Source organism: Apostichopus japonicus, chromosome 9 (genome assembly GCF_037975245.1).
Source record: "Apostichopus japonicus isolate 1M-3 chromosome 9, ASM3797524v1, whole genome shotgun sequence".
In the NCBI taxonomy this organism is placed as follows: domain Eukaryota; kingdom Metazoa; phylum Echinodermata; class Holothuroidea; order Aspidochirotida; family Stichopodidae; genus Apostichopus; species Apostichopus japonicus.
In genome coordinates, this window is record NC_092569.1 from 33291782 (window position 1) to 33307277 (window position 15496).

The 15496-nt window shown below is 33.0% G+C and overlaps 1 protein-coding gene across 1 annotated transcript; it reads left to right on the forward strand.

Moving 5' to 3' along the window:
- Positions 1 to 546: 546 nt before the first annotated feature.
- LOC139972962 (uncharacterized) lies at positions 547 to 14149 on the forward strand. The gene is made up of 9 exons (XM_071979278.1): positions 547 to 672; positions 7906 to 7936; positions 8826 to 8998; positions 9395 to 9659; positions 9989 to 10197; positions 11108 to 11317; positions 11551 to 11850; positions 12103 to 12364; positions 13668 to 14149. Exons 1-9 carry the CDS (start codon positions 601 to 603, stop codon positions 14147 to 14149), a joined length of 2004 nt encoding a protein of 667 aa, XP_071835379.1. The 5' UTR covers positions 547 to 600.
- The last annotated feature ends 1347 nt before the right edge of the window (positions 14150 to 15496 follow it).

The following is a 15496-nucleotide window of genomic DNA, read 5'->3' on the forward strand; positions in this document are numbered from 1 at the left end:
CCAGCCTAACTTACTATTCCTGTGATTCGTCTAATATTCGAAAGGTGCTGTTTGATATTGATATGTCATGATTCCAAGCGATTTGTGTTAAAGTATTTTAAAACGTTGTGGGAGTCCTTTGAATACATGATGTCCCATGTCAGCAGAAATGTTTAAACGGCGAATAAACACAGTTTTTAGTGATTATCATTAACTTTCCATATTTGACTTATAATTCCGAAATGGTTCAAAATAACGATAAATTGTCATTTATTGTGTGAGATGTACACAACCATTCTTATCCGTTCCTTGTGCTTGTATTGCGAGTTCTTCCATTCTAACTAAGAATTCGAGATAAAAGAGCTTCTAAATAAATAAAGCACATGTTTATCCTGCAATAATAATGACACATAATATAACAGATGTCGATATGGGACACACTAGATTGAAAACATAGATTATGTGACCAGCTGTTAAAGTACATGGTTTTAATGGACATCCGTACGTATGCAGGTCTTTCCTTGGGTAACGATTTCACGTTCGTTACTTCTTTGACTGTCTCAGAAGGTCAGCAAGTCTCTCCTTTATTTCGTGCAAATTTGTCTTTTTCATTTTGGATAGATGGCAGAACTTCGAAGAAAATATATTTTCGTCTTTGCTGTGTTGCTGCTTTTAATCTTAAATGGTTTTCGGGTAAGTCTCTAAAACATTAATTAAATCAAATTAATTTATTCAAAGTAAAAATTTACTTGTATAGTTTCTTTCACTAATTGACAATGTTTCAATATTTCATTCACTTTAGCTTTAAAAAAGACCTGTACCTTTTTCTACATATAAAATGAAACAACTGTCTACATGCGCTGACTTGTTACAACGAGTATTTGTAGAGAATATTACGATTGGTGAGCTATCGGCTCTATTCAACTGTAACTTTTTTGAAAATTAGATTTTTTTTACAAATGTTGTGCGTTATCGTGCATTTTGTATCTTTATTACTTTATTGCATTTAATATCTTGTCATTATATATTCTTTTTTAAATAGCCCCCCTATTCGTACGGTCCATTCTGTTCCATTTTGTTGATACCCAAATAGGAATTACATCATTGAGTTTTTGAGAAAAAAACAAACACGTAAAAAGAAAATCTGCAACAGACTTTTTACTCAGCAGAACATCTACCTTGTACATGTCATTAGCAGAGGCTAAACTATTTACAATCAACACGAATCTGTTCGGAGGAAAACTTTGAAACACTTGGAAGAATACAAAATACATAAACATATTGAAATGTCTAAATATTATAGCTTAAATATATCCAAAATTCACACAATTCTGTTTCAAATAAAAACATGTTTCGCGTCCATCTTGAGTGCAAAGCCATAACGTTTTTGTAACGACAGCATATGAGTTTCGAACCCTACATAAGATTAAGTATCTATTAACTTATTCTAATGAAAATTTACTTGTGAATTAATCATTTTTTTTATCAAAGTAAATATAGCATGACGTTTAAAAGACGAATGCATAAAAACAACTTACAATTTCTTCATGATGACAATTTGTTCCGTCAAATCATAAAAGTATTCATTTTGTTCGAATACAGACTTTATCTCTCCGATAAAATGAATAAAGTTGAGCTTTTGATTTTTCAAAACAACAAATATGCATTACGGAAATGATAATTGAACTTTTGAATACGTTTAATATCCAAATTGCTATATTTAAAGCGTTATACTGATATGATCAATCTGTTTGATGTAATGTTCGAAAGAAGCATAATTCCTAATACAAAGACGTTTAATTTGTCAACATGTTGATGGTTTTTTCGTGTACATAAAAATGGCAGCTTTACGCTATAGAGCTGATTTTGTTTTTCTTTTTCAAAACGAACTATGAAAACCTCAGTACTGTAACAGTTTATGTGTGCAATACAATCAGTTATAAACTACAAAAACAGTTCATAGATCAATTCAACATTAAAGCATTCCGAGCACTTTAAATTTTCGTTCACAAAAGTGTTAATATGTTAAGTAATACAATATATACCTGACACCAACTTGCACATTTGCTTGCTGGACAGGTTTATGTAAAACATAACACAATAAACGCATTCATGTAACACACTATTCAATACAGGCACGTAGGCCTACGTAAGAATATATATTGATCAGTTCATCATGCAAATACACAATAGGAAACAGAATGTATCTTAAAATGATCAACGATTATTTGCCAAACTTCCCCAAAACACATTATATTTGATAAAGGTAATTTGGCAACCGATATTTGAAAGCCAAATAACACCATTTTATACTAGGATAATACTGAAAAATCGTTTCTAGTAGTTTTATGAAAAAAAAGTTTATCTTAATAAATCTGTATTTTGTCATGAAACTTTATTTTTCATGACCAAACAATGTCAATTTTAATATTCCTTCTTATAATGTATTAACCCCTAAATTTCAATCGTTCATTTTTAACGCATGTCAATGTAATAATCATCAACTAAATATAAATATTCAAATAGTCATCTTATTTGTTATAAGTTTGCACGAAACGCTGCTTTAAAAATGAAAATAATAGTAAAGTACGACAATTAAAGACTAAATGTAATGAAAAGTGATAGGAAATAAAGAATAAAGTATAATAAAAAAATCAATGTGAAACGTTATCAGTTCTGAAATTTGCCCTGTAGCATCAGAAAGATCGTCTATTAACCCACAATAATAAAAAGATTCTAGCTAAGATTTTTTTTTAAAGTTGTGCCAAACTAATGTCAAGAAAAAGGAGAACAGTAAACAGACTTGTTTTTTAACACTACTCTATCATCCCAGTCAAAACAATAATTAAATGTATATGTCTTCTTGCTGAATGTTTCCGTTGTAAAGTTCCGGATTCTGTTTTTCGAAAGAACAAAACTGTAGAAATGTTATAATTTATGATCTAGAGCTTTCTTGCCCCGTTGTCGACAAGACAGGCTTGAAGCCATCATTTCCTCGTTCTTCCTTGCAAAGTCTGTAATTATAAATATTGAGAATGTTACCGTGCAGCACGTGATCACGTGGACGAGAACGGCTATTATTTAAAATCGTGTTGTTTTTAGTGAGTCTAGACGAGGTTTTTATTGCCAAGAATTTCCAAAATGGATATAATTTTACAGAAACTCTGTAAATTGTTTTACAAGAAGCCTAAACGTTCTTGTAACAAGAGCATATGGGTTTCAAAACCCTACATATGATTACGTATCCATTAACCTATTCTAAGGAAAATAACTTTATGATTAACTTGTGAACTAATAATTTGTTTATCAAAGAAAATATCGCATGAAATTAAAAATGCGAATGTATAAAACAAGTAACAAATTAAAAAAAAAACGACTTGAGAAAGTATTCCTTCACGATGACAATTTGTTCTGTCAATTCATAAAATAATTCATATTTTCCGATTACAACATCTCTCCGTCAAAATGACTGCCCAACTAGTATGATTAACTAAATAAAGTTCAGCTTTTGATTTTTTAAAAGAACAAATATGCATACGGAAATGATAAATAAACTTTTGAATAAGTTTAAGATCCAAATTGCTATATTTACAACTTTATACTGATATGATCAATCTGTTGGATTAATATTCGAAAGAAGTATAATTCCTAATACAAAGACGTTTAATATGTAAACATACATTTATGGTGGGTTTTTCGTGTACATAAAAATGGCAGCTTGACGAAGTATAGCTTAATTTTTTTCAAACTAGCTAATAAAACCCCAGTATTGCAACAGTTTATATGTACAATATTTAACAATCAAATTTAAACTACAAAAACAATAATAGAAGAATTCAGCATTAGAGCATTCCTAGCACTTTCAAATTCTCATTCACAAAAGTGTTAATATGTTAAGTATTACAATATATACTTGACAACAACTTAGAAATTTGCTCGCTGGCAGGTATCTGTAAACCATAACACAATAAACGCATTAATGTAGCACACTATTCAATACAGTCACGTAGGCATACGTACAAATACATATTGATCAGTTCATCATGCTATACACAAGAGGAAACAGAATGTATCTTAAAATGATCAACAATTATATGCCAAACATCACCAAAACACCTTATATTTGATACAGGTAATTTAGCAACCGATATTTGAAAGCCATATAACACCGTTCTATACTAGCTCAATACTGAAACATCGCCTCCAACGGCTTTATGTTTATGTTAATAATTCTATATTTAGTCTTTAGATGTTCATGACCAAGCATTATCAATCTTAATATTCCTTTAAAAATGTATCAACCACTTAATTTCAATCGTTCCTCTTACTATTTTGCAGGTTAAGGTAACACTGTTTGTTTTACAATGTCTTGTTTTCCCTCTGGCGGTCACAGCATTGTATTACACAACCATTTGTTAATAATGTGTTCGATTCGGCCATGTGCGTTTATCATAGGGTTGATTTTGAGGCATGTCAATGTAATAACCATCAACTAAATTTAGATCTTCTAATAATCAACATATTTGTAAAAATTTTGCACGAAACGCCACTTTAAAATAAAATAAAAGTACGAAAATTATAACCAACATGTTATTGAAACGGATAAGAAACTTAGAATAAAGTATAATAAAACAAGTCAATGTGAAACGTTGTCAGTTCTGAAATTTGCCCTGTAGCATCAGAAAGATCGTCTATTAACCCACAATAAAAGAAATATTCTAGCTAAGATTTTTTTTTTAAGTTGTGCCAAACTAATGGCAAGAAAAAGGGAGAATAGTAAAACGAACTTGTTTATTAACATTACTCAATCATCCCAGATAAAACAATAAATAAATGCACATATCTTCTCGCTGTTCGCTTCCGTTGTAAAGTTCCTGATTCTGTTTTTCCAAAAGAACAAAACTGTAAAAAAATGTTATGATTTAGAGCTTTCTTGTCACGAAGTCGACAATACAGGCTTGTATCCATCATTTCATCCTTTCTTCCTTTCAAAGTCTATAATTTAAAAATATTGAAAATTTTACCATACAACACGTGATCACGTAGACAAGAACGGCTATTTTTCAAAACCGTGTTGTTTTGAGGAAATCTAGATGATGTTGATTGTCAAGAATTTTCAAAATGGATATAACTTTACAGAAACTCTATAAATTGTTTTACGATAAGTCAAATTTGAAATTTGATGTGTCTGTTGAACAGTTACCGATTATTTCTTTTAAAGTTAACAGATATCGTTTACTTAGGCACTTATATATTTTATCATAACTACCTTGACAAAAATATCTTTTGGGAGAAGAATTTTTGCACGACTCGTATATCATTAGCTTCTTTCTCCCAACATACTTAATAAACGAATTATCGGATAATCTCAGCACATGTAAACCATGTAAGAGTTGTCCTGAACCAATGCACAAATAAAATAATGACTAATATGTTATATTCAATAGGATAAATGTGATGTCTTACTTAATTAGACGGATCGGGCATTTTATGCAATATATCTGAATTATTTCCTTCAACGTAGTATCTTACTTTCTTTCATACAAAGCTTTGCGCACAGGCGTCAAAATACCACTTCCTTTGATATCAAGAGAAGAAAAGAAAAATATGTGTCGTTATGATATTATGTGTTATCCTTGAATTAGGATACTTCAGAGAATTACGCCAACCAAAGGTTAAAAAAAAATATGCATGCTCGTTTTGGTATGAACAAGTATGTGTTTTATGGGAGCTATTTGAGGGTTCACGTGGATGTTCTGGGCGTTCAAAAATGGTTTCTGTCTTGAATAGATACAGTAAACGTCATGTTGCCGAAAGAGTATCTGCTTTTGCTGATGTGCACAAAGGGTAATTAAAACAGTTTTCGTTATGAATACGCTAACTTGTATTTTGCTATACATGACGTTATTTTGAATGAGCGTGAACCATAATTTTTAGCATTTCTTGTAAGAAGTTCGCAATCGTTCCATCACATGTGTTGTAAAGATTTTCATCCTTTTTATTAGTTTTAGGTAATTAACTTTAGATTACTTGAAAAACAATAATCATGAAGGAAATACAGTTTCCATCAAGTGTCACGCTTTGCCCAAATATTTTCTACTGCGATCTTAAACTTGTTGTTTTTTTATTTATAAAAATATATTTTATGACTTTAACCATGTTTTCGTAGGTTGCATATAACTCTGCATAATGTATGCACATTGAAAGCCTCAATTATTGTATACGTTCTGAGTACAATATTTCTAAAAAGATCGACATATTTTTTATGATAAAGCAAAAAGTTGTAACAACAAATGTCTTACTCACATATTATACAGTTTTTAGGCGAACGAATGTTGACAATTAGCGTCAGTAGCTGGGGCGTTAAACGTGAACGTGTTTTGTGATGTTGAAGACAAAAAAGATCAATTGTGTTGTGATGCTTGCCCAAGTCAATCAAATGGCTTTTACGTATCGAAACAAACGATATTCTTCTTCACAACGGATGAATTTTTATGCATTTTTGTTGCTCTTTTTTTTTTACATATTTTCAAAACTTGGCTATTTTCTTTAATGTTTTTTTTTTTAAGCTTTTGAGGGTAAATTGCACGTTGTCCCAGTGTATAAGTACCTCATTAGCGTAATATATCCAATTTCCCACTATAGATAGTTGCACTTAGCTAAATATACGAACACCACTAGGAGATCAAAGTTTACGGATCATGAATTTTCTTCATTTTTTTCAAGAAGGACAGAATTAAATGTCTCATTGTGAAAATAGAATACAATTTGATGAATATTGTAACTAGAATACGTTTGCACATAGTTCGAAATTTCTGCTATAAGTTCATTTTTTTAATTTAATTTTCCAAACAGAAAATGTTAAATTATTGAATTGCATCGTTTCTGCATAAAAGAGACCTTTTCATTTGTGGTAATATGTTACGGAAGCGTACGAAGGACACGAACACATTGCGAAACGTCACAAATCTTAAAGTCACCGTTTTTAAGAGATTGAGAAAATGTAAAAATACCGCTTTTGGTCAATAATATGCAACTTGGGAGCGTGCCAAACAACTTTGGCTGTCATCAAGTTTTCTTTTATATTGATAAAAGCCTAATTATATCAGCCAATTTTTATTTTTATAACTAAAACACACCTGCAATAAACAGCATTCATTACTGCCAAACAAAAATATTATGCGGGGAAATGTACAGTCGGATACATGTTTTTTTTTTTTTTAAGGACGTGGGTAAGGTCTCAATTTGTTTTTTATTCCATGGATATCGCTGATGTTTGTACTCTTAATTTTCTTTCAATAATATACTGTAAGTTTTCTTTTCGCTTTCTCAGATATTATAACATTCACATTTCGATTAGCATAATGCACAGGGAATTATTACTTTCATCTGTTTATCGTTGTTATGATCGTTCAATTAAGATAGCGTATGGTGACCTATGATTGTTTTGTGTATAGTAATGAGAATAAGACGTATTAGAAGACATGCAAACAGACATATAATCATATTTTCAAAAAAATAAAGTTATTCAATAAACCTACTTTTAATATTAGCTATGCTGATAAGCAGTTAAATCAATGTTATATAAATATTAAGATTGCAAAACATGATATTACTGCTTAGAATTTGGCATGTGAATGTTTTTCCCGTTCTTATCACCTTTTTCTATAATAATTTACAAGTTGAAAATTGTTCATTTATCTGAATCAAAAGCGAAATCAGATTTAATTTAATGAGCTATACAATTCTGTTCTGTATATTTAAACTTAAAATGATAGGATATGTTAAAGTGAAGGTGTAATAGATTGGAATATGTCCTGTATTTTGTTATACATTGACCTTCGTACAACATTCTTAACTCGATATTGTTTCTTTAGAATGTACTTTACTTAATCGTACATTCCCTTCAATTTGTTGTTACCTCAGATATCTTCAAGCACAAGAGTCAACGATTCAAGTAAGTTTAGTTCTGTAGGGGTAACGATTAATTTAACTACCGAGAACTAACCAAATAAGAGAAATTTGTTATCTAAATAATAGTTCGGAAAAAGTTTAATTTAGAAAAAAAAACCTAGTTGTACTTTATATGTTTTACTTTCTCCTATTTCAATTTGTAAGATAAATAATGACTTACAATTCTCAATAATTTCCTTGTACTGTAGATTGAAGTAGTTTTAGCGCTGATTGAGATAAATTGTAGATACTCAGCGATAATAACACTGAAAGAAATACAAGTCGTTAGTCAATATCTATTTCAAGCAATAAAGATAGTTCCGATTATATGTATTTATACTTGTTAGTCATTTGTGCAAAGTAAGTTGGCCTGACGTTTCGATCCTAGCAGGACCTTCAGAGGCTAAATGGCAAGTAACAATAACAGAAGGGACAAAACACGCACTTGTTTAGACTTTGTGTACTGTAAGCTCGTTCAATAATTTGGCACTTTCACATCTCACGTCAGTGCTGATGAACGTTAGATTGTTGTAAAACAGGTAAAAATAGGGCCAAATCATACCCTCATGTCGAGGAAAGCTATTACTAATCATGTTTGCTTCTGTGACCATGTCGCCACAGATTCACGGTAGATATTTGCGTTACATTGTCATTTCAAATAAAATATACTTGCTTATATTAGCCTCCATGAATATTAGCATAAAACGATTGAATACATTTTCTGATGGTTCATAGTAATTACCACGTCATGTTTACTGTGTAGTTCAAACAAATCTATTGCAATGTAGCCATATATTATATTTCTCTTGAAACAATTCTTTACATATGGAACCGTATCTGCAACAGTTTTACGATTTGTTCTCATCTTCTTCTTTACATTATCTTGGTGCTAGACTTGCAGTATTTTCTATTCCAAACTCCGGAGTATCCAAGGGATTGTCATGAAGTACTTAACCAATGCTCTTCTACCAAAGCCAAATCCGGTGTGTACCTGATTAAACCTGACCAGTATCCGGAACCATTTCAGACATATTGTGATCACAACACTACATCTGGAGGTTGGACAGTAAGTAATATATTTCAAGACGTGAACACTTACAATCACAGACGTTACTCTCCAAGACACACTTTGTAGGAGACATTAGAATTTTCAGTCCATTTTAGTTGTTCAGTGTGTCGGATGATATACCTTGTACGATGTATGAATATTTGAAGCCTAATATCGGAAACAAAACTACCCAGAGTAATTACATTGAATTTTAATACGATTATAAAACTTATTTTTTCTCTGCACACCTAGGCTAGTGATCTAGATATGCATTAGGATAAGATATAACGCAACATCACAAATGGATTCTGTCCTTTTCGTATTTATTCAGGTGAGCCGCAAATTTTGGCTATAAGATCATAAGATAATGAACTGTATCCGTTAGTTGTCTACATATTTCTTTTAATTCTTCAGGTCATACAACGACGTGTTGATGGATCCATCGGTTTTAATCGAACCTGGGACGAATACAAAAACGGAATTGGTTTCTTAGGCAGTGAATTTCTAATTGGTAATGAAAAGTTAGCTCACTTGATAAACCAAAAGAGGTACAAGCTGCACATCGAGCTAGAGAATTATGCAGGCCAGTCATATTCATTGACATACGACAACTTTCGCATTGCCGATGAATGGGGGAATTATTCTATAACAAGTCTTGGCGGTGTCGAAGGAATAACAGGTAAGACTTTTTTTAAATTATTTTCTCCATATGTTTGTAGTCAAAACGGAAATTAAAAAATGCTTACAGAAAAAAATCATATATAACTATATTGATTGTTTCCCATAGTCGAATACTTGAAAATGTAATATTATTTTATATGTTTGACATAAATGAGAATACGTTGAATGAGCATTAACAATAAAAAATCCGGCTTACATTTGATCTTATGTAAACAATCAGCAAATCTTCCGATCGGCCAGAGCACCACGGTGGTAACACGATTCTCTCATAAAAGCGAGTAAGCACTTCAAGCTAGGATAAACTTGTAGTGGTTTCAATTTTCCCAGATTTACCCATTACCTGGTGCTCATCCAACAAGGATAATTATGACAATACATGTGAAAGAACTTGTGAGAATCCGAATGATTGTGTCATACCGGATCCAGCGGCTCCAGAAAGATGTCTTTGTCCAGAAAACCACATGGTTCTTGGAGACAGCTGCATACCTCAAGAGCAATGTGCCTGTTACGTCCAAGGGGAAGGCGTCGTATTAGCAGTAAGTTTATTTGATGCCGTTTACAAGTCTTAATTTATAACATGAAAAGTGCACTATAACATAAAATCTTGGATTTCAATTGATTGACCTTACTCTTTATTATATCTGTTATTAATTTTCATGATTATTGTTGATATTGATATTCAGCTCTCTTATTCGTTTTACATGTTCTTGCAAAAGTCTTCCTATTGAGACCTAGCAAAATAAGGCATCCAAAGCAACTACACCCTGAATAATGAACTTTACCTCACATATTTAAAATGCTCACGACCATTCAATAGTAGAAATTCAGTTTTACTCAAACAGCGTACCAAGCGTTGTACCAAATAAACATTGATTTTACTTTCACTGGAATATGTCGTTTAACATTTATCATTTCCAGAAGAGTGAAACTTACATCAATTCTGACTGTTAAACTTGTCGATTATCGCAATACATTTACAGATAACCGTGTGGCGTGTGCATCGCGGTTAAGCAGGGGCCATGGACCCGCTTCTGTCGCCGTTGCAGGCAACCTGTCAATCAAGAGATGTATTTCATTTAGAAGGGAATCATAATATCACTTCTACGGGTGTGAATTCCCTTATCAACCTTAAAAAATATTATAGGATACTTCTTACCTAAATAGTGCGTTTGAAACGTATTGTAACTTGAGTTTTTAGTTGCAAAAAACCTTCAAGGAATGCAATATTTGACAGCTACTTTAAACAAAAAAATTATGGCAAATTCCTAGACCCCAAACGTCAGAGTTGGCTGCAAAGATCGCATTAAACTTTCTAAAAAGTTGATACCCTTTGCCAGAAAAAGACATTGGAATTGGCCAGCAATTCTTTCAATGCTGTACATATCACTGTGACAACCGCAAATCCATAATTTATTTATTTTTTCCCCGCTGAATATCTTAAATTAGGAAGGCGAGTTTTACATCAATTCAAGATGTACACAGAGATCAACTTGTAGGAACAACCAGAGTATAGAAGAGAGTTACCAGTGTAGTGATCACGCAACATGTGATGAGAGGAACGGTGTCCGTAAATGTTACTGTAATGATGGCTACGAAGGGGACGGAGTGAGGTGCACCCACAACTGCTTCGTTGCTGCCAAAGGAAGTGTAGTAAGGGTAAGGTAGTTTGCATGCTTTGCCTGTAATTTATTTAGACCTAGCGAAAGTACATAGCATGGCAACGCAATTATGATACACCCAGAACGATGAACGTTACCTAATATATTTAAAACGCTCATGACCGTATATTAGTGTTAATCCAGTGTGTCATCAAAAGTTGCTAAAAATGTAACAAATTAACATATATTTTACTATCTTTGGAATATGTCGTTTTACATTTATCTTTCCAGGAAGGTGAATCATACATTAATTCTGACTGTTCCTTACGAATAACTTGCAACAGTAACGTACTCACAAGTGAGAGGTACAGTTGTAGTGCAGACGCAACCTGCGAGGAGCGGAATGATATCCGTAGATGTGACTGTATCGAATGGTTTGAAGGTGATGGTCTTACATGTGCCCGCAGTGGACCGAGAGATTGTTCTGATCTTTACACAGCGGGTAGAAGAAATGACGGAATATATACCATTTATCCCGCTGGAAGCTCCGGGTTTGAAGTTTTTTGTAAAATGTCTAGTGGGGGATGGACAGTAAGTTTTAGCCATTGACAAGCAATAGCTTTCCATGTTAAACTTGTGTTTTCTTATATGACAGGACTTCGTTCACTAACGTTTGAAGTAAATCATTCAATTATTTAATTAAATTGATCCATCTTCCTTTCAGTTTAAAACAAATCGGATTATTGACCTTCACCAATTAATATCTCTTACTTATTGTAGTACAATGAGACATTTTATACATTACTTACTTGCCATCTATAAACTAATTGATTCCCTTTGTAGATTTTGCAACGACGTACAAGTAGCTCCGTCAGCTTTTATCGAAACTGGAATGAGTACAAAAACGGGTTTGGAATTCCAACAGGAGATCATTGGATTGGCAACGATAAAATATACAAATTGACAAACCAAAAAACCTACCAACTTCTAATAGAAAAGACAAACAGGGAAGGATCAACATACCACAGCCGTTATTCATCATTTAGAATCAGTAACGAGAGAGACAAATACCGACTGTCATTGGGTGGCTACAATGGAAATGCTGGTATGTATTGTGCTAAATGTCAATCATATACGCAGACTTGAAGTTATTGCGTAATCTTATTCTAACATAACTACCTGTTGTCGTAATCATACTCTAGTATTTGTACGCGTACATATACTCCGGTGTTGTTATAAATCAAGTGTAGAGACTAATGTAGAACTATATACTATACCTCGTGCTTAGAGTCTCGTACTCAATGTTCATTGTATATTTGCTTCACACTTTAGCACGTGTATGTATAATGATATGTTGTAACATCATGAAGAATCATAGCATCCAAGTTCCTATATAGTTTTGCGTCTAATTTCTCGCATTTTCATTCAGACTTTGTCGACCATAGAAGCATTAAGGAATCATTACTAGTCTAGAAACCTTAAAACTGCTGCAAAATTACAGCTTACTTTATAATTGAAAGAAATTATAAAAGAGTGTTTTAAATTAATGTTATTATATATGACTTTAACGTTTCCAAACGAGAGGAAAATGAAGGTTCATTTGATCATACAATGTTCTTTCATGGAATTGAATAACAGGCTAATAGTATTTAAAAAAAAAAACAACAAAAGTATCAAAGAAAAACATTATGTTGAGAGATCAGTCGAGACAAAGTGTATGTGTTACTTTCCGAAAGAGCATCACCTGCCTTAGTTATTATATGAATGTATAATCGTATAATAGGTAAAGCTCAATATTTGTCGATATCAAATGAAAGCAAAAACGTCAGATGAATGATAAGACGTTTAACGAGAGGATACGATGACAACGATGAGAAAATCAGACAAATCACAACTTTTCCTCTTATCTGAGAACCTAGTATTTTGAAGAAAGACAAACCTTTCCTTTTGAATAAGCCAAAAGTGAGTACTTAAAAGAATGAGCTGTTGACATTTCTGCTACTCTCACACGTAACTTGAAATCGCTTCACTACATAATATTCGTCGCAAAATTGAAGTAAAAACAACAATTATAATACAGATCAAAGAAATATACTTTAAAAGTGAACGTTAATATGACCTAAGGTTCCCAGACGAATTGTCAGAACCTTCCAGAAATAACTGGAACTTGGATTACTATCTTAAAATTTGTAAACTCCCAAAGAAAGCTCATAAACTCGTACATTAAAGCTCAAACAATTACGTAAGCCTAAACATTATCTTACACAGCAACATACGCACTGACAACCGATAGCTACAGCAAACGAACCTAGAATGGTTTAATAAGATCTAATAAGGATATAAATGAATAAAAACTTCATATTTAACAAGAAAATACATTCCCTTACTATTCGCTAATTTCCTTCCAGGTAACAATGCTATGGGAGCAAATTCAGGACATCGATTTAGCACGCACGGTGAAGACAATGATGGATCGAGTACCTACGACTGTGCAGAAAAACACCGAGGTGGCTGGTGGTATCCAGACGATACTAGTACGGGCTCTACCAGCAACTGCTACTCATTCAGCAACCGCGTAGCTACCGGTGGATACGAGTACTCTGACTGTAGCTGTTATTGTTATTATTATTATTATTGTCCTTCTAGTCGTCCACATTATAAATGCTATAATTGTGATGGCTGTAGTTATTATTATTGTTATTATTATTATCATAATAGATGCTGCGCAAACAAAAACCCGGTCTATGAGACAAATTTCTATTCCTGCGGCTATTCCAATCTCAACGGTGACTACTCTTTCAGCGATAACCGCGGTATCTTCTGGAAGGATCTTCACGGTTCTGATTGCGGTATCACAACAACAACAATGAAAATACGGCCAAGTCAATGACAACAGAAGCAAATTTGAAGTCTACAACGTAAAATGGATAGGAAACGGTTGGCGATGTTATAAAATAAATTAAATAACGTTGAACGTATTGAAACTAGCAGAGTTTGTGTAACTGGGAGATTTAGGCGAAGAAAAGAGACACCAATGAACCAATGACCCAATGAACATTTTATAGTCATTACACCATGTGCATTATCCTTAAAATTGATCTGGTATACCGAAAGGAGATCATGTGTAGACTTGCAAAGATATAATATGTTATGAGGCAAAAAACCAAATGACGGTGAAACATTTTACATTGGGAGCAATTAGCTCATGGAACTCCATGACGTCTGATACCCAGTCATTATCCGATAATTGCATTGAATTAAAACTGTGATTATTAAAATGATACCTTTGATGATAACACTGAGAATACTGTTCCATTATGCAAATAAAAAATATATGAAACATAGAACCAATATCCTGACTAATATTTTTGCCGATTATATTGAATAGAGGCAAATGGCAGTTTTATGACATCGCCGAACTAGGAACGATATCTGATACGTTTCGATATATGCCTACTTTCTGGGTTGTTTAGTTACAATGTGTGAGTGATCAGTTCTACTGACCAGTAGCCTCCATAGTACAGCGTATTAGAACATTCACAAAGAACACAACCATCTAAAACTACCTTAATATATATAATGTATTCACAGTTGACTATCCTTATAGTGGCATCATAAAGTCCTACATTAGCTTTAGATTATGACAGAAGCTGTTAATTCACACACAGTTGGTCATAGGCTAAATAACCAGGGTTTTAGGCCTCTCCGTTTATAACGTATCTGCCAAAAAACACATACTCCACCAGACTCACTAACTTTGTCAATTGTCCGTTTGCTTTCTTTCTCTCTAAATCATATCCATCAACCATGTAAGAATATGATATACTATGTATTTACTTGGCCATCTGCTTTTCCGGAATACATAATTGGTCGTTTTCCAAATTCCTAGTGCTATAAACACCTGATCATCACCGCCAACCCCCTTGCAGTCCACACTTATGATGGACAGTGTGTTGTTTATAACGCGCTTGGTTGGGAAAGTCTACCGCCACGAAACCCCTTGAGAATTTATGAAAAAAGGCACATTTCAATATACTCAAAGAAAGGGAAGTGCACAAATGGGGGGGGGGGCTGGTGGTAGAGGGGGCGGGGCATTATCCTTTATATTCCAGCTGCACATCGCAGGTATTCAAGAAGAGATGACGGAGTCCCGTAGATTACTCAGTGATCTGGTGTTTTCATTTCATTTAAGATTACAACAATGAAAGAAGAGTTTCTTTTTAATTTCACAAAAGGT

Bases quoted from the DNA above. Each gene is read 5' to 3' on its own strand.
- LOC139972962 (XM_071979278.1), top strand. From the start codon at position 601: ATGGCAGAACTTCGAAGAAAATATATTTTCGTCTTTGCTGTGTTGCTG. The intron at 673-7,905 runs GTAAGTCTCTAA...TTGTTACCTCAG, and splicing joins TAATCTTAAATGGTTTTCGG to ATATCTTCAAGCACAAGAGT. The intron at 10,198-11,107 runs GTAAGTTTATTT...ATCTTAAATTAG, and splicing joins GGGAAGGCGTCGTATTAGCA to GAAGGCGAGTTTTACATCAA.